Source organism: Gracilinanus agilis, chromosome 6 (genome assembly GCF_016433145.1).
Source record: "Gracilinanus agilis isolate LMUSP501 chromosome 6, AgileGrace, whole genome shotgun sequence".
NCBI classification, from domain to species: domain Eukaryota; kingdom Metazoa; phylum Chordata; class Mammalia; order Didelphimorphia; family Didelphidae; genus Gracilinanus; species Gracilinanus agilis.
In genome coordinates, this window is record NC_058135.1 from 232,787,095 (window position 1) to 232,812,496 (window position 25,402).

General features: G+C 42.9%; 1 protein-coding gene across 1 annotated transcript in view; it reads left to right on the forward strand.

Annotated features, from left to right (window-relative positions):
* USH1C (USH1 protein network component harmonin) overlaps positions 1-25,027 on the forward strand; it is a 55,810-nt gene extending 30,783 nt beyond the window's left edge. The window contains exons 13-20 of the mRNA XM_044681808.1: positions 2,389-2,541; positions 3,200-3,316; positions 4,759-5,238; positions 10,911-11,030; positions 12,691-12,741; positions 19,099-19,140; positions 19,682-19,735; positions 24,315-25,027. Coding sequence (XP_044537743.1) covers positions 2,389-2,541; positions 3,200-3,316; positions 4,759-5,238; positions 10,911-11,030; positions 12,691-12,741; positions 19,099-19,140; positions 19,682-19,735; positions 24,315-24,446 — 1,149 coding nt within the window. The 3' untranslated portion in view covers positions 24,447-25,027. The remainder of the gene's footprint in view (positions 1-2,388; positions 2,542-3,199; positions 3,317-4,758; positions 5,239-10,910; positions 11,031-12,690; positions 12,742-19,098; positions 19,141-19,681; positions 19,736-24,314) is intronic.
* The last annotated feature ends 375 nt before the right edge of the window (positions 25,028-25,402 follow it).

A 25,402-nucleotide genomic window follows, 5' to 3' on the forward strand; every position in this document is an offset into this window, starting at 1 on the left:
GAAAATTGTACATCAGTAAAAATTAGAGCCTGTTGCTTCAAGAAAGCTGCCTTCGAAAATTAGAAGCTCTGGTGTCTGAATGACGCTGAGTAAGGCAAAGAATATCCCTCCTTCTCCCCTCTCCCCACACCTCAGTTTCCACATCTGCGAAATGGAACTATCTCATTCCCTTCAATAATTTTCCCACTCTTTAGGGGAAGGGCAAGGAGAAGAAGGGAAGAAGACAATTTACATTTAAAATGAGATTTTTCCATGTCTGGAATAACTAGGGGCAAAAAAGGGATCATTGAAACCATCATCCCTGATTCTAGATTACAGATCTAAAAAGCTTGACAATTCTGTAGCTACGGACAAATGTGAGAAACCCTGTCCTAAGGTGCATGGAAATTCACCACCTTCCCCTTGGCCTGACAGATGAAGTAGAACTATAAATTATTAATGCCACTGCATTTTCAGATGTGTACACCAAAATTAAACTATCCAAGAGAGTAATGGCCCCTTCAAAGTAGTCTCCTTGGGGGCAATGCACATATTCCATCAATGTCAATATTATTCAAACTATTTCTGAACTCTTCTGGAATTGCCATCAGGGCCTGTGGAACATTCTTTTAAATGTCCCTATTGGTAACAAATAGGACTCCTTTTTTGGGTGAATTCGACTTTTGAAAATAGTCAAAAGTCATCCAGAGCCAGCCACGTCTGGTTACCCAAAATGGGATTGAGCAATAATAACACTTAGAGAGTAGAGTTAAAAGTCCCGGTGGCAGCAGAAATGCTTTAGGACGGGCTCTCAAGAAAATCAAGAGGGGTGATCCTTTTTGGGGTCCAAAATGAAGGAAGCCTATAAGGCGATGAGAGTGGGAGCCAGATTATGAGCCCCTTGCAAAGGCTAAAGAGGAAGCTCTAGAAATTTCTGTAACCCATTTCAGTGAGGTTGTCCTTATGCAGGAGGAAAAACAACTGAGACTCATTCAGACATCTTTGGGGACAGATCATCTATCCCTTTGTCTGACTAAGAGTGGGATTTCTAACCAATTGCATATCTCAGGCTCTGAACCTGAGCAGGTACAAGGAAGGTTCTCATTTGCAAAATGAGTCCAAATTTGTCAGTGGAGCTATTCAAACAAAGACTGCAGGAGCCCCTATCGGGGATGTTGTTATCAGGCAGGTGGTTGGAGTAGCTGACCTCTGAAGTCCCTTCCAACTGGGATTCTGTCATTTTCCCCCCAGCACTTTCCTCAGTTGGGTCCAGGCTGCCATCTGTACACCACTTATGAGCCGTTTCTATCATCTGTGTGCTGTGGAATGATCCTGGATTGACCCTTTCTTTCCCCCTCCCCATCAAACCCTTCCTCCCATGTAAGTAGCATCACCTACTCCTGGGAGACAAAAGCTGGAGACAAAATGACTGACTTAAGTGAGCAGGAATAGGGATTTTTACTGCTCCCTGATCTCCCGCTAGAAAAACAAAACAAAAACATAACCTTTCTGGGGAAAACAAACCCAAGAACTTTCAACTCTAACCTAGCCTCATTGCTGCTTTTTTTCCCCAAAATGTCACCCACTGGCCCCAAACTCTTGATGCTTCATGTGGAAAATGCCTTAAGTTTTTCACTTGAAACCAGGAGAGATGAATTGAGTTCTCGGTGCCAAGAGGGCAGTTCTGTTGCACCAAAGTCAGTATGTCCTTTTGGCCATCTCCACCTTCCCCTTACTGAGGTCAGAACTTCCTCTTAGCCAGGCTTTGCCAACTCTCCCAAATTTCCTGGCATGTTCTGGATTTATGCTATAAGAAGAGCATTGCCTCAGACATTTACCAGATATGTAACACTGACCAAGTCTCTTAACATCTCTTAGTTTCTTCATCTGCCAAATAGAAGGGTTGATCTCCAAGGTCCCTTCCAGCTCTCTGTCTCTGATTTCTATGGCCCATAACCCCTCTGACTCCCATGCATTAAGTATTGTCACTTCTGATAAGACAAGGAGCAAGGGACAGCCAGATGGCTCAGTGGATTGAGTCAGGCTTAGAGATGAGAGGTCTTGGGTTCAAATCTGGCCCCAGATACTTTCTAGCTGTGTGACTCTGGGCAAGTCACTTAACCCCCATTGCCTAGCCCTTACCTCTCTTCTGCCTTGGAACCAATATGCAGTATTGGTTATAAGACAGAAGGTGAGGGTTAAAAAAATTTTCAGAAGGAGCAGAGACAGTAGCCAGAGCTAGGATGTACATGGTACCCCTTGGCCTTGCTTTCCTAAAGCAGGTCAAAAACCAGACCCTGAGTGGATAGAAGAGTTTATGCTTGAGGGTTTGGCTGCCCTTTTGGAGTGGACACTTCCCTCCCATGTGCCTCAGTGTGCTATTGTACAAACCATACTGCACCCTCCCAGAAAGGGAAAGACAAGAAGAAATCTAAGCACGACAGCCTACAGGAACTGAGGAAGCACAAGAAGGAAATTGAATTTGAGCAAAAGCTTTATAAGGAGAAGGAAGAGATGCTGGAAAAGGAAAAGCAACTGAAGATCAACCGGCTAGCCCAGGAGGTACATGACTTTTTTTCTGGTGCTGTGCTCGCCCCTGGTGGGCTCGTCTTCTCGCTCGTCCCCCAGGATCTAAGTCTTGGGCTCTCCCCCCTTGTAATTAGTCTGAGATTTGCTCTCCCAAACTGTTCCCAGAATATAAGTCTAGGTGCTAGTCTTAATACCTTCCCCTTCTGACTAGAAGAGAGATCTGAGGTGAACCCAACCTCCCCTCGCTCCCCCAGCCACCGAGGTGTGACAGAGAAGAATTACATAGCAAATAATTTTTTAGATGGGCTTGTGTGTTCTTAACTCATTTCCCTGGCTGCTGAATATAATCCCAGTCTGCCTCTTGTTCATATTTCTGGGAACCAAAATGCCCAAACTGTTAAATAGAGGATGCAGAAAAGCCCTGGATGCAAATCCTGGCTCTGCCATTTCCTGGGTGACCCTGGGAAAATCATTTCTCTGGTCCTCTTCTGTAAAATGGTTTGGACCAAATGCTATCTAGAGGCCCTTTCAGCTCTAAAGCTGTGCTCCCAAGATCCTAGGAGAGAACAAGGTTCTGGGTAGTCCCCATTCCCTGGAGGCCTTTTGAGAACCCACTTCTTTTCGACTTAAAGCTACATGTGGTTGGAAGGGTCGTGTTTTATGATCTCTGTGTGGTGGTCCTGTGGCCCAGGTGTCGGAAACCGAGCGAGAAGACCTAGAGGAGTCGGAAAAGATTCAATACTGGGTGGAAAGGCTTTGCCAGACCCGCTTAGAGCAGATCTCCTCTGCAGAGAACGAGCTTTCAGAGGTAATCGTCCACTCTGTCCCATGTGCGGGCTGGGACGCTTTTTTGCCCTCTATGACCTTACACTTGGCCAAATAGCTTACCTTTCTCTGGCCCAGGGATCGCCCTGCCAGCAGCTGTGTTAGAACTTTGGCCCTTTGTGCCCAGATCCATTCTTCCCCATCCTCCCAGCTATCCATAGCCCCTTGCTGTCACCCAATCTCTGCTTACTGATGTAGCACAAAGGAGTAGATGGACCAGTTCAAGCTAAGGTGATAATGAATGATGGATAATTGTATTATCCCTCCTAGGGCTAATGGCATTTTCTACAAGGGCCATTGCCTCATTCTGAAGGATTAAAGCTATAATGGAGGAATTTTAGACATGGGCAGCAGACTGAGATGAAGGAAAGGCAATTAGGAGAAAAGACTTCCTAAAATCCATCTGATGATCATACGTTGGCAGCTGTTTAATTGGATTGGATATTCCCTAAGGGCCCCTCTAGCTCTAAAATCCCATGATGCTAGGCCACAGATTTAAGTTGGGCCAAGCCCTTTTCTCATGAGAAAAAATTCTTATGCCATTCTTCTGGAAGTCCAGTGGCTCATGGTCCTCAGCAATGGTTCCTTTGGAAGACTCAAATGAATATAGGAACCAAGTATTAAATTAGTACCAAATTAAATTAGGCACTAGATACCCAAAGTTCCAAAGTCTTATGTCAACAGTGGTTGGCTCTATTATCCCAACTCCACTAAATTCCCTTCTGTAGCCAAGTTCTAGATGACTCTTTTGTGATGCACTCTTCCCCATATACACCCTCATTTCTCAAGTAGCCTTTTTATTTCAGCCACCACTTAAGCACAGTGGCTGTCCTGCCCAAGTGTCCCAGGAACAGCAGAAGTTCTAGGGCCACTGAGGCATCGAATATGACCTGAGCAACATGGGTTCCATGAGTGCAGAGTCCCTCCTCCATCACAAGATTGGTGCTACCTCCCCAGGGCTATGGCAGTGGTCTGTGTAAAGCTGTAGGATTCATAGCTCTCAGGGGTGTGAAGAAGTCCTTATAGCCTGGGCGATGAGGATAGTAAACCAATAAACCAGTGAGGACAAGGAGCATCAGCAGGCAGCAGTTGTCACACACCCACATGCCATTTGGAAATCATCCCGGTGTTGGTCATAGCCTAAGAGGGGTTGAGCCATGCTCAGGTCAGCTACTGTCCATTCCCCACCTATGATGGCAATGTAATTGCTCAGTAATCCCTGGAATCTGGACCTGGCCTCTACTCTCAAAAAAAAGTGTAATGCTTGGGATGGGTTAGTGAAGACTGTTCTGTAGCATCTAAGTCCCTCCATGGCAAAGCCAACTGGATGATCCCCACAGTTCTGGGCAGGGCAGGTCCCTAGTCATCTCCCTGTCTGCCTCCACTGGGACTGAGAAATCCCCTCCGTGATTTTTCATTTCCCAGATGACCACCAGTCCCCCATCTTCTGTGACTCTCCTGGCCCCACCCCTGCGACGCTTCGGTGGCCTGCACCTTCACACCACCGACCTTGATGACATCCCCTTGGACATGTTCTATTACCCTCCCAAGCGCCCAGCCCCATTACCACCGCCTTCTGCGCTGCCTGTGATGCCCCATCCACCAACCCCTAACCTGCCCGCCAAGGTCTCGGCGCCCCCCGTCATTGTACCGGCTGGCCAGGGGTCTTCATCTTCCACTTGGGTACGGCGCCCACCACCCCCTCTTCCTCCCCCTCCATCAGTTCCCACTCTGGACCTCAATCTGTCCCGCTCACTCCCTTCTGCCCTGGAAGAGGCCTTGGTTAACCATGGTCTCCATTCTGGAGACGCAACCGAACCTGTGGAGGACTGGGAGCTCAAGAATTATACCGGGAGGCCCGCAAGCTCCCCCCTCCCCGAACGAAGCTTCCCTCCAACTCCAAAGGTACACAGTACACTCAGCATGGCATGCCTGAGAGACTGTCTCTTGGCATCTCTCCTTTAGAGTGTCTCTGAAAGATCAAGAAAAGAAGATACTACCTTTTATTTTCTAAAACCACCTCCCGTATCCGTATGTTGCTGTGTGCATGTTACCTGTAAATAGTATCTACTGAGTGTGATGGGCTACTTCATCCTTGCAAATTGTGATTTCGTTCCTCTCCCTTGAAGTATTTTTGGAAGGGGTAGGCTGCTGTGGGCCACTAATTTTGGGCAGTTAATTGCAAGACCCTATTTGTTAGGAGGCAAAACATTTTTGGCCAATGTCAATTATTATTCGTCACAGTCCAGCAGGCTGTAATTATGATTAACCATTCCCCAGCAAAAACAAAACACGTAAAAGAAGTTTTAATCTTTTAAAGGATGTGAGGATATGGTAGCTGTATTCCAGTATTCATACTGTAATTACATAGCTAGAAATATATTCCCCAAAAGCTTCTGGTTAATTTTCAGCTTTAGAGGAAAGAATTTTTTACAAAACTTTTTAGATTTGTTTAATGAAATTAAATTTTAGAATTAAAAAAATTAAACTAAAAAAAGATTTTTAAAAATCACATATATGATCTCAGGCAAGTCACTTACCTCTGGGGGCTTCAGAGTACCTGTATCTGTAAAATGAAGGGATTGGATTAGGTCAGTGGTTCTCAACATTTTCAAATATAGGACCCTCTTTTAAGGCTAGAGAGAATCTGGGAAAATTCATGACAAAAAAATCTAGGATAATAGACACTTTGCAATAACTTAATTGACCAGAGATTCTTAACTTTATTTACCTCTTAGATTCCATTGGTAGCTTATGGACCCCTTCTCAAAATAATTTTAAAATGCATAAGATAAAATATGTATTATAAAGGAAATCAGTTATATTGAAATATAGCATTTAAAAAAAGTTTATGGGAGCAGCTGAGTGGCTTAGTGGATAGAGAGCCAGACCTGCAGACAGAAAGTCCTGGGTCCAAATCAGACCTCTGATACTTCCTAGATGTGTGACTCTGGGCAAGTCATGTAACCCCAATTGCCTAGTCCTTACCACTCTTCTGCCATGGGACCAATACTTAGATTTGTTTCTGAGACAGAAAGTAAGGGTTAAAAAAAGTTTATGGACACCAGGTTAGGAGCCCTAACAATAAGATGACCTGCAGGTTGGGCACCATGGACTAGACCAGTGATGGTGAACTTTTTAGAGACCAGGTGCCCAAATGGCAACCCTCACTCCACAGGTGAGCCTTATCCCAGACAGGAGAGGGAGGAAACACTCCTATCGGGCTGCTGGGCAGAGGGGCCAGTGATGGGGGAAGTGTCCTCCAACATGCATGGAGAAGGGAAGGAGAACAGCCCCCTCTAGCATGCATGCCATAGGTTTGCCAACATGGGACTATACCAGTGATGGGCAAACTAAAGCCTTGGGCCAGATGTGGCCCCCTGAAATGTTCTATCCAACCTTGCAACATTATTCCTAATCTGATGAATACAATGAGTAGGATACAATACAATGAAACTTCAAAAGAATTGCCTTAGAAACAGACTGACAGAGGAGCATTTCCTTTCCTTTGGCCCCCTCTTTAAAAAGTTTGCCCATCACTGGTATAGTCCCATGTTGGCAAACCTATGACACGCGTGCTCTCAGTCGCATTAATCTCAGATAGAGTGCCCGATAGGTTGTGTAAGACTTAGAAAAACATAAATTAGCATTATCCATGTTGTATTGTATTTTTTTTAATTTTCTTAAATGTTTCCCAAATACTTTTCAATCTGATTCAGGTCCAGTGGCCAGTGAGCTTGATGGCACTAGACTAGAAAGTAACTAAAATCTCAGATATCCAGTAATCTTGAAATTTTCCAAATGAGCATCACAGATTCAAAGATTTCTTTTTTCAGTCTTGGCTTGGGGAATGAGAGTAGTGAATAGATGGCATTTCATCAGAAAGAAGAGACAACCAATCTGATTCTCTTAGTCATACCTGAACTGCTGGTAGACAAGCCAGATCCCTGGAGAAAGGGCAAAAATCTTTCAAGCCCTCCTAGAGTAAATAAAATGGGTCTCTGTGGCCAGATATCAGACCTGCCCTTACCAGCTAAGGGAAGGAACTTCTTTTGATGATCTGTAGCTGCAGTTTATGGGCAGTTTTTATTGACCCTTCCCTGTGTGAATTTGGGTCCCTGCATGACCTGGCATGAGAGTGATGGCTGGAGGGAAGGATGGGGATTTGTGGGTATACTGCATGGGGGACAATGAGGAGCTGATTAAAACAATACTGCTCTCAAATAAATGGCTCTAGACCGCCTCTGCACAGCTCCCATCCTGGTGAGTGAGAATGTAAGCTTCAATGTCACAGCCCTGGACTCTGGACCCGTGGCCAGGTGGAATTTGCCGAGAGATTGGATAAGAGTGGGGCATGGAGAAACAGAGTCCCCTTTGAGGATTATCCTTATACTTAAATGCTGTCAAGAGCTTCTGCCCATCTGAGGTGGCAGCACCAACATGAATGCCAATGTTTATACGGCAAGAGTGAATGGAAGTGATGCATTTATCCAATGTCATTAGGAGTGTCTGTGCAACCAGGTTGAATGTAGTCAAAGATCTGAGATCCAGAAGGGACCTTGGATTTGACCTTAGAAGTCTTCTAGTCCAATCCTCATTTTACTGATGAGGAAGCTGAGGCCCAGAGAGTTGAGATCACTTTGCCAAAGTCATATGGGCAGGAAAGCAGAGTCAGGATTCTGACCCAGGTCCTAGGGCTCCAAATTGAGTTCATTCTACCATGACAACTGGGGAGTCAAGAGACTTGGGTTCCATCCTGGTTCTCCCATTAGTTTGTATGACCTTTAGCAAGTCTCCTCTCTTTCCCAAGCCTCAGTTTCCTCCACTGTTAAACGAGGAGGTTGGACTAGATTCATTCGTTCATTCGGCAAGCATGTACAAAATGCAAGGTCCTCTATCCCATGAGCCAAGTAGCCTTTTTAAGCACAGCTCAAGGATGAAAGATTGTTGATTCTAAGCCCTCAAGCACCAAGAGCAAATGGGGATGCCAGGGATAGAACCCAGGTCCTCACACATGCAAAACGCAATGCAAGCTACTTGGCACAGAGGATAGAGAGCTGGAGAGTCAGAAGGACCTGGGTTCAAGCCTCTACCTCTAACATATACCGACTGTGAAACCTTGGACAAGTCAGTGTCCCAGGCAACCCTGTAAAGTTACAAATTGATCAATGCTTGTTCATCTGTAATGGTAGAGGGAATTTTCCTCACTTGGAATTCTTCACAAGGATGAAATCATGGGTCCAGAAAAAAAGAAAGAAAAGTAAGGTGTCCAAGGCACCATGCTGGGCACTGGAGATACAAAGACAAAAATGAAACAATCCCTGTCCTTGGGCAGCCAACAGGACCTCTATATTGTGGCTTTAATATGTTAACCTGCTACAATGTGGTAGGGAGTCTTCAGTGAATCTCCCTGGGCAGGGCTTCAAGTCCCCACAGAAATGTTACTGAGTGATATGAAACCCTCCTTCCAAAGGCTGAGTCATGACTTTGGTGATTCTCATCTGGAGACAAAGAAACCAGCCTTTGAAAGGCTGATAACTAGTCTGACTTTTTGTTTTTGAGGTAGCTAGAAATTATTTGGGAGGGGGATTGTTCTATAGATTAAGAACACAGAGAGATTGAAGAGTTGTGCTGTTTGGCCAAGAACATATCTTCACTTTGGCCAAGAGCAAAGCCATCTGCCAAGCCTAATGGGTCCTAGCTGTAGTCATTATGCCCTCGGGGACAGGGTGTAGTGGATGGGCTGTGGGTGGCCCAGCCAGGTATCCCCTTCATGTATGCCCAATCTTTTCTGCCTTCCAGGGCTTGGGCATTTTTGTCAGAGCCTGACCTCACTTTTGTCTTCTGCCCAATCCCTGCCTGGCATCTCCCACAGAGAAGTTTCCTCCATCCAAAGTCCTGAAATGGTCTGGGAATATCGTAGGATTCATCATGCTCCCCAGTTCTTCTAGATGCCATCTTCAGACAAGAAGTGACTGTGTTGGTGAAGTCTTAGAAAGGTTATCTGAGTAGAGAGGGATGGACTACTCAGGAACAGACCCATTTCCTCTCTATATTCTTACCCTAGGAGCTAAAAGTCTTCCAGTTGGATGCACGTGGCCCATGTGATATTGGGAAAGTCACCTCAATATTCTGGGCCTCGGTGTCCTCATTTGAGCAAAAGGAGAGTAACTAGAATACTACTAAAAGGAAGTACTGACAGAGTGGAAAGCATACTAGACCTAGAGTCAGAAGATCTAGATTCAAATTCCTGCTTTGACACTCTGAAACCCAAAGCTTTAGTTTCCTCACCTAAAAAATGGGAATGATAATACTTGTGCTATCTAACTCACAAGAAAGGTACAAGGGAAAGCCCTATGTAAACTTTAAAGTACTAAGAAAATACAATAAAGTGACTACTGCCCTAGATTTGGAGTTGGAAGACCTGGGTTTAAATCCTGGCTCTGCCATTGATGATTCCTGTGATCCTGAACAAGACATATCAGCACTGGACTTGGAATCAGGAAGACCTGGATTCAAGTCCTGCCAGCTTATCACCCTGGGCAAAATGCTTAATTTATTTGTGCCTCAGTTTCCTCATCCTTAAAATGAGGAGCTTGGACTTGATGGCCTCTAAGGTTTCTTCTAGCTCTAACACTATATGCTCGCATTTCCCTTATTTACAAATGTGAGGTGAACTGTCAGTAATTACTTAATATTATAAGTATAATAAGATTATTAACAAGTAATAATATCAACATAATACTTATTAAGTAGTAATTAGCACTATAACTATATTTGTTAATAAGTAATTAATACTGTTATGAATATAATATATTTATTACTAAGAAATTGGTATGATGAGAATGATATACTTATTAATAAGTAATTAATAGTGTTATAAGTATAATATGCTTATTAACAAGCAATGTTACAAGCATAATATACATATTGATAAGTGTATTAATAATGTGTTAATATTATAGGTATAATAAGTATAATATACTTAATTATTATAGATGTGTTAAGATTATAAGTATGATATATTTATTAATGAGTAACAATATAAAATTAGTATACTATTAATAAATAATTAGTAATAAATAATTATAAATATAATTGTTAATAATAACAATAACATATTCATTAATGCCCCTTCTGGCTTTAAATTCTGTGATACCTGATGCCAGCAAGGCTAATCACTTTCCCAGAAAAAGAGCCCTCCGGAGAAGGGATTATCTTTGCCATAGTGGAGCAGAGGGGCCTCTAAGGGTACCCTCTTCAGGGATGGAGTCAGGCTGGAGCTCAACAAAGAATAGTCACTGAAGAGGTTCTAATCTAGAGCATTTTGCTCATAAGATCCTCCCAGTACATTTGAGTTTTAATCTAGGATGTGCTAAAGATGGCCCCTTTGAGGCCACCTTTGTACCTCTCCTTGTGCAGTAAGAGTCCAGCCTCCAAGAGTAAGCAGGAGCTGTGACCCGGACTAGCTCTGTGGGTGTGCATGGATACAGAAAGGATGCCATCAGTGCTGTGAATGGGCCAGGCTGCCCCTGAGGCCATCCAGTGAGACTCTCTCTTGAATTGACCCCTCCTAGCCACTTTGTCCGAGTCCGATGCCTCCGCGAGGCCCTGGTGTGTCCACCATCTCCAAACCCGTCATGATTCCTTATGACTTCAACTTCGTTGGCAGGCCAGTGGTCAGATCCGAGGTCTTGGTAAGCCCCTTCGGTGCCCTGTGTAGGCTGCATCCTCTGATCCGGGTCCTGAGAGGCAGGCCACTGTCCTGCAGAGGAAAAGAAGGTTCTGTTTTTAGAGTGGGAAGGTTAAAACCCAATGCCAGAGAAAACCAGCCAATATCACCTACCATGTTCACTGGCCGTGAGCCATCAAGTCCAAGATCTGTGTGAAGATGTGTTGGTGTGATGAGACCCACAGTATGCTTCATGTGTTTGAGGGTCAGTCCACTAAGCTTCCAATTAGAACAGTCTTCTCTGTTAGCAATTGGAAATCCCTAAATGTCAGAATCCTGACCTTGTCAGGGAAAATCTCAGTACTTAAGGGATCCATGATTTTGTTGGTATGAGTCCCTCCACTGATACCAGTCATGACTCATCCACTTGAGATAGTTTTTATGAGCTACTACAGCCAAAAAAAATCCAAAAATAATAATAATAATAACCCTCACCACCAAGTAGCCAACCCTTTGGTGATGGCTTCTCTGAACTCTTCTAGTCCGGCCCTTGGATGGTAGACATATAATCCATTACGAGGACCACAATCAAAGTCTTTTCATCTTGGTGTGATCCACTATAGCCCATGTTCTGCTGGTGTAGCCATCAAGGACCTTAATTCATCCCCACCCCTCAGTGATGCATCAAATTAGACCATTAATGGAAATCCAGAGAAATGATTTTTAACAAATTTACTTCTGCTGTTCAATTTAACTTCACCAATACTGGGGGCCCCCGTGAAGAACCTAAACTCCTTGAGGGCAGGGAGTATTTGGCTTTTGTCTTTGTATCTCCAGTGCCTAGCATAGTGCCTGGCCCATAGTAAAATCTTAGAAATGCTTGTTGAATGACGAAAGACTGTACAAGATGTAGATGCTCCAGAGAATTAAGAGAGTATAGATATGCTTTGTAACCTTTCTTACCCTGCCCCATCAATGGTGGCCAGTGAATGGATGTCCCACATGTCTTTCTGTCCCTGCAATATTCATACCCCTCCAGTCATAGATGGTTGTCCTACATATAGAATCACCCCACCCCCTGTGTATCATATATCTAGAAACATCCAACCCTGGGTGTATCGTGTATCGACTGGGTACTTGCCCACCCACAGTCTAATAAGATCAGTGAAAGCCTTTTTCTATTTAACTCCCAAAGAAATCCTACCCAAATGTCAGGAAAGGTTACGTATCATCACTTAGATTTATTTTTGGTTTTAACTGTAGTATCGGCTTCCAGAGGAGTAAAGTTCACTCAGGATGCGAAAGCTTTTTTTTTTCTTTAGCATATGCCTCATGTCTGACAAATAATTTGGTGAAATATTCTCTTACTTACATAACTTTGGGCAACTTTGTGAATTAACACAATTAACACAGAGCCTCGAGAAAGTTAGTTTAACCACAAAAGAAATCAGGCTCTGATCAAAGTAAGAAAATTGCTGTTAGAAGTGGTTCTGCCCTTGGCCAGGACCCAGAGACCTCAGCAATGACTGCTGGGACAAAGAGGGGCCACTCCTGAGCTGGACAAGACCCAAAAGGGTTGGAGAGTGGGCATCTGACACTAGGGGGCAGGCAGGTCTTTATTCACATAACATAGGGAGAGGGCCAAGTGGTTAACATCCAGTTTGGAAATGTTCTGTCTTTGGCAGCCACAAGAGATGCTGAAGAGGATGGTCGTTTACCAGTCACCGTTCAGAAAAGTAAAAAAGCTATACATTTTCCTATTCTTTTCTCTCGTGTTGTCTATCTTGTTTCTATCTGGACGCTATGGTCCTGAGCTATCCTAAATGCCATCAATAGGGATGCCCAAAACTTCATAGTCTGGCAGCCAAGGTGTGCTGGAGCCTCTTAGCAAAGGCTACAGACTCCATTTGCTTGTAAATGGTTGGGAGACCCAACATGACAAACAACAAAAGGAAGGCAAGGATCAAATGCATTATATAGAGATAGAAGAAAAGGAAACTGGTCTGCTGCTTCTGTCAAACAGAAGGAAGACTCATAGAATCCCTGGAATTATAGACCAACATGTACGTGAACAGAAATTCCTTCGATATCCCAAACTCCACTTGAGAAACTCACTATCTGGTGGGGAAACCTAATCCATCATGGAAGAGATCTAATGATTAAGAAAGTCTTCTTTAATCTGAGCTCAGACTTGCTTCCCTACACTGTCCACTCTTGCTGAAGTTCTGTCCTCTGGGGTCAAGTCTAACAAGTCTTCTCTCTCTTCCATATGACAGGTCCTTGAATCCTTGAAAATCATGATCTTCCCCCTTAATCTTTTTAGCCTGGACAATCTCGGTTCCTTCAAATGATTTTCATTATTTTGTGGCTTCTAGTTTCTTGGCCATCCAGATGCCCTTCTCTGAATGCTATCCCATTTGTCAATGTCTTTTCTAAAATATTTAGTGAACTGAATACAATATCCCTGATAAGATCTGACAAAGCAAAACAAGAAGGCCTTCACCTCCTTCATTCTGGACACTGTCTGGATTGGGGGGATGAGGTTGCAGCCGTAGCCCTACTCAGGACCTCCCTCCTGGCTCTGCCCAAAGTCAGGATATTTCCTGGGTATGTGGCTTCTCCCTCCAGCTTGGTAAGTGAACTGGCACCAATAGTTTGCCAGTTCAGTGCATCCTACTATTACATTGGGGGAGAAAGGAATGGTTTGTTGAATCTTATTGAGCTTGCACTCCACCAGAATGCCCAGATCTTTTTCACAAGAATTGTGACCTTGTGCTGCAGATTTTTCTAACCCAACTGTAGATCTTTACCTTTTATCTATTGCATTTCTCATCGGAAGATAGTTAGCTTCTTGGTTGTTTCCTTCATCCATGACTTCTTCTCAAGAGGCATTACCATAATTCCTTGTTGTGACTGGAGGAAGGTTGAGATGTTGCTATTGTTTGTAACTTGGTCATCCACCCTCCCTAGTAAGTATAGTATGAGCCCAGTTTGTGTTGTACCAGTGTGATCCAGCTCTCAGTATCAGGCACTCATTTCCATTTTCCTGAGACCAGAAAACCAGTCTTAGTGTCATGGCTTCCCTTCTTGGCCATAGTGAGGTAGAAGGAAATGGGTTGTTTAAAAGAGGGTCATGGACAAGGATGAGTAATATGAGGAAAAGAAATTCTGAAGTCAATTGTCGATTGACTACTACATGAAGGGGATGAGGGGAGTACTGTGAAGGGGCTGCTCCTGTAGCCATCCAGAACTGACCAAGAAGATGAATAAACAAATCTTGGTGGCATAGATTGTCTGACCTTGTCAACTAAAGGAAGGATAGCTCTCACAATAGTCCTCTGTGCCCCTCTGGAAAAAAAAAAAAACCTTTTTCAGAGACTGAGAGCATATGTATGTGTGTGTGTTCACACATCCACACCATAAAACTGGAGTACCCATTGGTCTTCATTGTCACTGACTCAGCTCAATTCAGGAAGGCTTTGTTGATTCCTAATAAAAAGGACAGTTCTTTCCTTGAATCAAATTATGCTTTCTCCTGGATGTCTGTGTCTCTACATCAGTTCATCCTCTGGACTTATCTATTCCTGATCCTGGGCACTTTGCTACCTATTTTGTTGCCATTCATAATTGCTAGTGGCCATAGATTCTTTTGTTCTCTGGGGAGTGTTTATCCCTTCCTTCTGGATCCTTCCTTTTTCTCATTAATTCAGCCTCAACTCCTCCCAGAGTCTTCAACACTGATAGCTTTCATTCCATTAAGAAATGGGCTAGGACAATTTCTCTCCAATTTTCTGTATAAGAAGAATGGGTTTTGGATGTGTGTGTGTGTGTGTGTGTGTGTGTGTGTGTGTGTGTGTGTGTGTNGAATGGGTTTTGTGTGTGTGTGTGTGTGTGTGTGTGTGTGTGTGTGTGTGTGTGTGTGTGTGTAAGAGAGAGACAGAGAGAGAGAGACAGAGAGAGAGACAGAGAGAGAGAGTGTTTTTTCATTGGGGCTTCAAGGCCACTTTGCCATCCACTGGCAGTACCCCAGGAAACCAGAAACCCAGATTAGACAAAGAGTAGAGATGAGAAAGTGTGACTTCCTTATCTCCTGGCTATCCGTGTATTTCTCCCACCCCCACCACTCTAGTTTCAACCATGATCTCATCTGAAATCAGCCAAATGAGGACTGCTGAAAAAAACCAACAGAAATTGAAACAAATGAGACTTGGAACCAATAAAAAGTTTCACATTTAGTAAATATAGATGATCCATCTTTATCTCTTTTATTATGCCCTTGGAGTGGGGAGGAAGGAGAAATATGTTCTCCAAGATCCTCCCTTGGTGATCTCATCTGCTCCCAGATCTTCCACTATTACCCCCAATACAAGCATGCACAATCCTAGCCCCAGAGCTTGGCGGGATCTCATAGGTGACCTAGTCCAATTCCCTCAATCTACAAAGAAGGAAACTGAGGCCCAAGGAGACTGTGACATGCCAATGGTCACAGAGGTAGTAGGTTGCTAAGTCAGAATTTGTATCCAGGTCCTATGACTGTAAAGTTGGTCATTTTTTTCTACTGGGTTTCCATGTTGATGCAATTGACTCCCAAGCCTATGGTTCTCTTCTAATCTTCTTCCAAGTTCTAGACCTTCATCACCAGTTGTCTATCAAACATCTCCAACTGGATGACCCATACTTAAAACTCAACACTCAATTCAGTTCAATAAGCATTTATTTTTTAATCATCTAGATGTTTTATTTTTATGTTATGTACATTCCTCACTATATCTCTCCCCTTCTGCCCTTCCCAGAAAACCATCCTTTGTAATAAAGAAGAAAAAGTGTTCAGAAAAACTAAGCAATGCATTTAAAAAATGTAAAATAAAATTTATGCGGCCTTCCACATCTATGTTCTCTACAGTGTAAGGGGGGGAAGGGTTTTTTTTGTTGTTGTTGAATTTTAAAAGGTTGGTCTCCAGGGGATTGAACAATTATCAATCCCCAATTAAGAATTACCTCAAGTTAAAATGACTTTTATGGAAGTTTATTTACAAAATATAGGAGAGTGGAAGTAGAGAGTTGAGAAGAGGGTAGAATAAGAGATTCGTATTTAAGTCTGGGCTTTACTCTGACAGGGCTCCAGAGGCCCAGCCAGAGCCTAAAAGTCAGTTAACAAGGGTTTTAGCCACAAGGGCTTCTCCCAAACAAGGGAGCCTCTCAGGAGGCTAGTACCTCCTGGGAGGTTAAAGGAGTCAGCTTTCTTCACTCACCATGTGTAGTTCTAAGAGAGAGATTTAAGAGCAGTCTCACCCAGGTCTCAGGGTCCCAGGTCCAGAGCTCCTCTATGTCCAATCAAGAACCAGAAGACATCTGGCTCACTCAATTCTCTCTTTTTAAAGGGTCCTCTTTTGTGTCACTTCCTGTGCCTTCCTCTTGGTTTGCGTGTCCAATCACAATAGACGCTTTTCTTAGGACTGCCCAGGAGGTAGTCAGTAAATTCTGATTTGTTACTCATTCTGACATACGTGGGTTACAGACCTCCCATCTTGTGAGTTAAGTGGGGATGTTTTCACCTTTGATGATTAAAGATGGGCAGGGTAGATTTAATCTCATTATCACAACAGGGATCTACAGTTTAGTAGATGGAAAGATGACTATAGTAGGATCTAGTAGTCCATACCATCCCTTAAAGTGTTAACTTTTCTTAGTGACTTGTGTTCTCATGACTCTCCAAGACTGGAAAACCTTTAAAATCCAAAGGAATGTATCTCTTAATAGTGAGATTTAAGTCATGGTGACAGAATTTGGAGAAAGCTTCTTTGGGCAAGATAGCTTTGCCAGGATAAGAATTTACTAAACATCTATTGTGTGCCAGGCTCTCTGACCAAAACAATTTCTCCTCTTTCCCTCAAACTCTGTTTTTCCTTCTTGTGCCATTCTACCTACAGTATCACCAGCCATTCTGTCCCCTATATTTTGGGGTTACTTTTAACATTCACCTCTCTCCTCTCTCTAGTCTCCTAGATCCAATTAGTTTTGAGGTCTTTTCCATTTGGATGTCTTCCTCCCACTTCCAATCCTTCATAGCACTTTGTTCTTTTCTAATGCACTTATACTTTGATGCTTTGGACAATCTGTGTTTTCAACAGAAGCCAATACATCGTCCATCATGACGCAGAATGTAACCTCTCTGTGGTTTCTTATTCTACCCAAGACTTACGAGTGTCCTTCCATAATTCCTACTAAAAGGATGCTGATGGACCTCCTTTGCTTCTTTTAATGACCTGGAGGTACCAGGAACTGATTTATACAATTCATCTGTTACCTCCTCAATGCATAACTGGACCCCTCCTCTTATCCATGCCTTTTGATGATGGCTCCCACTCTCTTCTATAATCATCACTGGTAAAATGCTGTCGCCTGCTTTGAATTACTTGCAATTTACACCAAGTGACTTTTATACTCCAATATTCTCTGATGTGGTGTTTCTTCCAACAATGCAGATCACTACCCATCCAGGTCAGCCCATCTTGTACAATTCTCATCTATGTTTTCCCATAAGTTCACCTTGGGGGGGACCACCCAATGTCTGGAGGGGATGAGGTGGTAGAGATTTCAAGTTTTTGTGGCATCACTAAAATAACAATGATGTCCACAGGCTATTCATTCATTATCCATCACTCCTACCAAGTGGCCAGTCCATCTTCTTTTTTTGGTCATTCATTTCATACAATTTATAACCTCCTAAAGTACACTTATGTCTTCATAGTTAATGACCTGTGTATATATTTATCCTCTCCATCCTTAGACTAAGCTCCATGAGAGCAGAGTTGGCCCCTTATCTAAATGCTCTATCTTCTGCTCCAAACATATTGTTCTTAATAAATGTTTGTTCAATTGGATTCACTTGGATCCATGCCATCTTCAGATTGGGTCCTTCCTTCCTTTTCTTTTTCCCAGAGAGTGTTTCCTTTGAGGGATCAGTCCCTAGGAATTCCTCCTTCATGAAGTGGTTCTATTTCTCAGAAAAATCTAATAAATAACTAATAGCCTTTAGGATGTTTCACTCTTTATTCAATCAACAGACATTTGCTGAGTGGCTATAATGTGTCCAGCCTGGTGAGGAATCCATATGAATAAGATAGGGTATCTGTCCTCAGGGAGCTATAATCTAGTGGGTGGTGAGATGACTGCAATAGAAGCTAATAGTCCATTCTGTTCCTATGGTAAAAACCTTAAACCTTTCATAGTAACCTGAGTTCTGTTCTCAGAACTCTCCAAGATTGAAAAGCTTTCCAGAGCCAAAGAAATGAGTCTCAAATGGTGAGTTTTTAGACTTTAAGACAGACTTTGGGGAAAGTGTTTTTCGGCAAGGGGGCCTTCCTGTTATCCTTTACATCAGAGTTGCCCAGCATGAGACTGGTCACACATGACTTACAACATTCTCCAGTTCACTCAGAACCAGATTAAAATGTAATTAGAGCCTCAGAAGATTGAGAGCCAGGCCTGGAAACAGGAGGTCCTGGGTTCGAACATGGCCTCAAACTCTTCCTAGCTGTGTGACTTAATCCCCATTGTCTAGTCCTTACTGTTCTTCTGCCTTAGAACCGATATATAATATTATTTCTAAGACAGAAGGTAAGTTTTTTATGTAATTAGAAAATATTTTAAATAAATATAAATACAAATAAAACCTAGATAATGATAAATTGTAAAACTAAGCCACTTTGCAGCCAGCCAGGGATCCTTATTTATGGATAAATAGCCCCACTTTTCTATCTGAATTTGACATTACTGTTTTTTTATCATTTTCCTCATTAGGATATGTTATTTTCCTGTTCTACTCCTCTGCACCCAACTGTTGGTCCAGTTGGTGCTGCTCAACCTGTGTGGAGGATGAAACCTGCCTTCTCCCTCCCCCTTGGGTCCAGGCTTCTGTGCTTTTTGCTTGGCTCTGCCTCCCTTCTTCTCCCTCCATGAATGCACAACTTTTCCTTATCCTCCTTCCATTACTGAATTAGCTTCACTGCCCTTAAAGCTCAATCTACTCTGAATTCCATGCCCTGTGAGAAATAACATCCTCCCTCCTAAATTCCTTTCTTTATCTCCAGGATTTCAGGAAATACGAGGAAGACTTTAACCCCTATTCTATGGTAAGAAATGGATGCCTTGGCTTCCCAGGGAGTTGGGAGGGAGGGAGAAGAGAGAGATGAATAAGCCCAGATTTGGGGTGATCCACAAGGGCTGCTGAAATTGAGCCAGAGTGATACATATGCTCCCTGGAAAGACCAGGTAGGAATGTGAAGGTAAGGTCTGTGTTAATTTCCTGCCTGCCAGAAAGATCCCTGAACCTCGAAGCATTCATATCCTTTACTCAATACTCACACAATCCACTTGGGGTGTGTGTATATGTGTGTGTGTGTGTGTGTGTGCAATTTGTAATTTGAATTATCCCAGATGTGTAAGTGTCTGGGGAGGGGTCAAAGGAGTTCATAATGCACGTAGCATGAATCTGAAGCAAGGATCCAAGATCCTGAATGGAGTAAGATGGAGGTGGTTGACCTATATGCATGAGTCTTTGAGAAACTGGTGATTCTTTACTCAAGAAACCCTGTTTTCTTCCCTGAAATTTTCTCTTCCTCCATCTAATTATTCCATTAATATTCAAAGGTCCCATACTGTCTCTCTTTCCAGTTCCTCCGAGAGCAAATCATCGGGAAAGACGTCCGGCTTCTACGAATTAAAAAGGTAATACAGCTAATTGGGTAGGAGTCTTCTCTACCATGTCTGATGTCAACAACCTTGTAGTCACAATGCTGCCTCAGGAGCAGAAAAAAACATCCACCTTCCTCTTGCCCATATACTTTTTTTATAAATAGAAGATGTGAGTGACCTCTCAGACTGTCCCCCTCCAGTGTCTACAAACAAATCTCTCCACTCTGTCACCTAAGTAACGTCATGTCTAATGATGTTATCCTTGGAAGGACAACTCCCTTTCCTCAAGTGTCTCCTAAGATGCTTTGGAAAAGTCTGTCCTTCCAATCCCTGGGCCCCAAGTGATACCAAGATGGCGGCTTAGTAGCAGCAAAAGGTGAATCTGCTTCGGGTATCCTCTCAAACCAATCCTTGAGCCATCCAAAAACTCCCATTATTAAGGTACAGGATTAATCTGGGGCTCCCTTGTAGTAGAAACCATGTGAAGATATAAGATGAATTCTTTCAATTGGAGTAGAGATAGGAAGGATTTGGCCAGGCTCTAGACTCCTCCCCTCTTTCCTGATACAAATGCTAAAGAAGCAGATTAAAAGCCCTTCTGAGGTTCCCAGATCAGGGCTGAGTTGGGTCACCTTCATTCTCTCTGTCTTCTCATTATTTTGTCTTCCAGCAAACATTTAGTAAGTGCTTAGAATATGACAGCAACTTCACTGAGCTCCATTCTCTCTTCCCCCTTTGGTTTCTTTTTCATTTGCTGGTAAGGGTATAGATGACCACTAAAATTTATCCTGGACCTCTACAAATAACAAGGAGGAGGAGGAGAAATACCTACTTTGTGCTAGGCTCTGTGCTAAGTACTTGACTAATATCACATTTGATCCTCACAACAATCCTTTGAGGTAGGTTCTATTATTATAAGGCCCACTTTACAGCTGGGGAAACTGAGGCAAACATAGAATAAGTGACTTACCCAAGATGGTGTGCCTAGTAAGTGTCTGGGTCTAAATTTGAACTCCAGTCTTCCTGACTTCAGAACCCTGTTCCTCCTGGCTTCTAAGTAATAGAAATAGAGGCTAATTAGCCACTCATTAGAGTTATACCATATATATGGTGAGGGATATTATGCTTCAGGAAGATGATGAATTTGATTAATTCTGCCATCCTATGGAGTTCTAGGATCCTATAGTTTAATAATGTGATGGTGACGCCCCTTTTGTTGTCTTTGGTCCAGATGGGATCTGCAAGGTGAAAATCCAGCCTTAGCTTTCCTTGGGCTCCTGGGATGCTTCTGACACAAATGGTTTCTATTTTAAGATCCTTAGAGAGGCGGGATTTACAGAGATCTTTGAACCTTAAAACTGTAAGACTACTTTTTAGTAGTGATTAACTCATTTCACCATTACTTTTTCCCATGAAAAGAAAGGGAAAACAAAAACCTGAAACCCAGAGAACAGTATGATTGGGTGGAAAGAGCACCCATCCAGAAGCTGAGTCCCTCAAAGATGTCACTAACTATGGGAGCTTGGACAAGTCGTTTAACTTTTTTCAAAGTTAATGTTCAAAGAAAATGTTGGGGGGTAGGGAGCAGCTGGGTGGCTCGGTGAACTAAAAGCCAGGTCTAGAGATGTGAATTTGGCCTCAGATACTTCCTAGCTGTGACTCTGGTCAAGTCACTTAACCCCCATTGTCTAGCCCTTCTCACTCTTCTGCCTTGGAATTGATCCCAAGTCAGTAGGTAAGAGTTTTAAAATAAAATAATATGAAGAGAGTATAGAATAGCTAAGCAGCTCAGTGGATAGAGGCAGGAGATCCTGGGTTCAAATTTGACCTCAGACACTGTCTAGCTGTGTGACCTTGGCCAAGTCACTTAACCCCCATTGCCTAGCCCTTCCCACTCTTCGGATTTAGAACCAGGTGGTTCTAATATGAAGGGTAAGGGTTTAAAAAGAAAAAAAAAATGATGGTGCTTGATGACCTCAAGGATCCTTTCAACTCTAAATCTATGATGCTATAAAACCATTATTAATACTTCCATTAGTCATATTTTTGGTCATAATATTGGTCATATTAGTGAATCAACAAGCATCTATTAAACACTTAGTATACGCCTAGTGTCATAAATGTTAAAAGTCAGAATCAGTCTTGCCCTTCAGGAGGTTACATTCTAATGTGGGAGGCAACATATATATAACTAGGTAACAAATTATATACAGAGAGTACATCCACCATTATGTGGACCACCAAAAAGTCATAGGATCAATTGCATTTAATTCAACACACATTAATCAGATACCAGCTGCATGCAAGGCATTGGACCAGGCAACAGAATAGTGGGCTGTTGAAACTATAACAAACCATTGAGACTCCTAGCCTGACCTGGCCATTTTACAGATGAAAAAAAAGGCCAAAAAAAAGTAAATTGATTTGTTCAAAGTTACGAATGAAGTTAGCTTCAGTGGTAGAATCAGAACCCGGTGCTCCCTTCCTCTCTCCTGACCTCAGTTTCCTCCTCTATAAAAGGATGATATTGGTGTGGATGATCTTTAAAATCCCTTTCAGCAGAAACATTTTGTGAATCTATAATCTTACTCTCTCTGGTTCTGTGATTATTCTGTAAAAGAAAATAGAAGAATTTCAGCCTGATTCTCTCCCAGCGTGATGCCAAAAGCCCCACAAAGCTTCGGATGATGAGAAATTTGCATGATCTGGCTTTTGCCATGTAATGTCATAATAGCTCTCCTATGGAAGGGTCTGGGGGATTATTCTGGTGTGGTCCCTCCCCCAGGGCCATTGCTGCTTTAATTGCTGCTCTCCATCATCACCTGGACCCAACACTCCAGCCCCATTGGAGGGAGGGTCTCAGAATCTTACACAGAACAGTGCAAAAAGTACTTATATCCCTGGCTTCCTTCAAGACTCAGTTCAAATCCCTCCTTTTGGAAAGGGGCTTCCCTAGTGTCCCTCTGTGCCCCCTTCCCAGCTGCTAATGTCTTTCCATTTCTAATTACCTTCAGAGATTCCCTAGATATCTTTTTTAACCCTTTAAGCATCATTTTAAGGCTGAAGAATGATAAGGATTAGACAACTGGGGTTTGGACAATTGGAGGACTAGCCCAGGGTCATGCAGCTAAAAAGTGTCTTTGTTCGGATTGGAACCCAGGCCCTTCTGCCTTCAGGCCTGGCTCTCTACCCACTGAGCCAAACCTAGCTGTCTCTCTGTATACATCTTTTAGTGTACATCCCTTATAGGTCATCTCTTCCCTTAGAATGCAACCTTCTTGAGGGCAGGAATTGTTTTTGCCTTTATATCCCCAGTACTTAGCATAGTGTCTGGCACATAGCAGTGCTTACAAATGTTTACTGACTAACTGGTGTCAAAAGACTTGGGTTCAACAGAAAAAAAAAAAACATTTGCTTGATCACATGGTTCAATGGGGACATGATTGGAGATGAAGACTCTAAATGATCACTCTATTGCAAATATTAATAATATGCAAATAGGTCTTGATCAATGACAGATGTAAAACCCAGTGGAATTGCACATTGGCTGTGGGAGGGGGCTAGAAGGAGGGGAGGGAAAGAACATGAATCATGTAGCCATGGAAAAATATTCTAAATCAAATAAATAAATATTTTTAACAAAATAAAGAGAATAAAAAAAGTCTTGGGTTCAAATTCTGCCTCCAGTGCATACAATATATGCAACATTAGGCAGGTCACAATTCTGCTGGGCTTCAGTTTCCTCATCTATAAAAATGAATGTAGGGTGAAAAAGCATTTATTAAGCACTTACTATGTGCCAAACAGTGCTAAGTGCTTTATAAGTATCTCATTTTATCTTCGTAACACCCTGGGAAATTGGTGCTATTAATACCCCCATTTTACAGTTGATGAAACTGAGGCAGGCAGCAGCTTAATGACTTCTCAAGGTCCTATAGTCATTGAGTGTCTGAGGTCAGATTTAAATTCAGGTATTCTCAGAACTCCATCCACTTTGCTACATGACTGCCTTAAAAGGCAACTCCTTAAAAGGAGTTGACCTTGTGGTTTAGCAGATGGAGAGCCAGGCCTAAAGACAGGAGATCCTGAGTTCAAATTTGACCTCAGATGCTTCCTAGTTATGTGACCCTAGATAAGTCAACAAATCCCCATTGCCTAGCCCTTACCATTTTTCTTTCTTAGAATTGAAACTAAGACAGAAGGTACGGGAAAGAGAAAGAAAGAAAAAAGAAAAGAAAAGAAAAGAAAAGAAAAGAAAAGAAAAGAAAAGAAAAGAAAAGAAAAGAAAAGAAAAGAAAAGAGAAGGAAGGAAGGAAGGAAGGAAGGAAGGAAGGAGGTCAACAATAAACATTAGTGGCCTCAGACACTTCCTAGCTGTGTGACCCTGAGCAAGAAGTCCCTTAACCTCCACTGCCTAACCCTTACTGCTCTTCTGCCTTAGAACCAATACACAGTATTGACTCTAAGATGGAAGGTAAGAGTTTTAAAAAAAAGAGTTGAGCCAGATAGTCTCATGGGTCTCTGTGGATCTCTGCTCCATCAGCAGATACCCAGCACTTCCAGGCTGCTGCTCTCTCCAGGGCTCCCATCCTCTTTCTCAATCTCTTTTCAGGAAGGGTCATTAGATCTGGCAGTTGAAGGTGGTGTAGACTCCCCAATTGGCAAAATTGTGGTTTCTGCCATTTACGAAGATGGGGCTGCTGATCGTCATGGTAAGCATCACCAGCACTGTACTGGGGAGTGAGGAGGGAAAACATTATCATGGAATGTTTGCTGAGGGCTATTCTTGTATGTATCCAACATATAAAGTAGTCTGGGGAGATGATTCCTCATGGAAATGCCTTTCCCCATCTCCAGATGTCAAAATTCTACCCATTTTTTCCTTTTTTTTTTTTTTGGCCTAACCTTTTAAGACATGGTCCAAATGCTACCACCTCCATGAAACCTTCCCTGAGCATCTCTACCCATAACAGGATCCAGCCTCTCCCTCCCTTTTGCCTCTACCTTAGTTATGATGCTTATTGTTTTCATTCCTCCCCCAGGAGACTGTAAGCAGCATAATGAGCTCCAAGAATTATTCCAGTAAAAAAAAAAAAAAAAAAAAGCCACCGTTTATATTATGCTTTAAAGCCTGCATAGCCCATCACATAAATGATCTCATCAGAGCCCCATGTGACCCTAAGAGGTTGACCCTGCTGGGATTATTATCCTTATTTTCCAGATGAGCAGGAAACTGGAGCTCATTGAGATTAAATGACATATTTGGTGTCCCATAGCTAAGACATGTCAGAAGTGGAATTTGAAACTAGGTCTTCCTGACTCAGAGTCCAGTGCCTCTCCCTCCCTCTCTCTGTCTCTGTCTCTTTTCTCTTTCTGTCTCTATCTATCCCTCCATTCCTCCCTCTATCTGTCTCTGTCTCTCTTTTCTCTCTGTCTCTTTTCTCTCTGTGTCTCTGTCTCTCCCTCCCCCTCTCTCTCCCTGTCTGTCTCTCTGTCTCTGTTTCTCTCTCTCTATCTCTGTGTCTGTCTGTCTGTCTCTGTCTCTCTGTCTCTGTTTCTCTCTCTGTGTGTCTCTGTCTCTGTCTGTCTCTCTCCCCCATGCCTCTCATCTCTTTTCCCTAACACCTAGCACTCAATAGGCACTCCCTCAATATTCAGGAGTCATAACTGGGGGATCCCTTAGAAAACTACAAAGTCTCC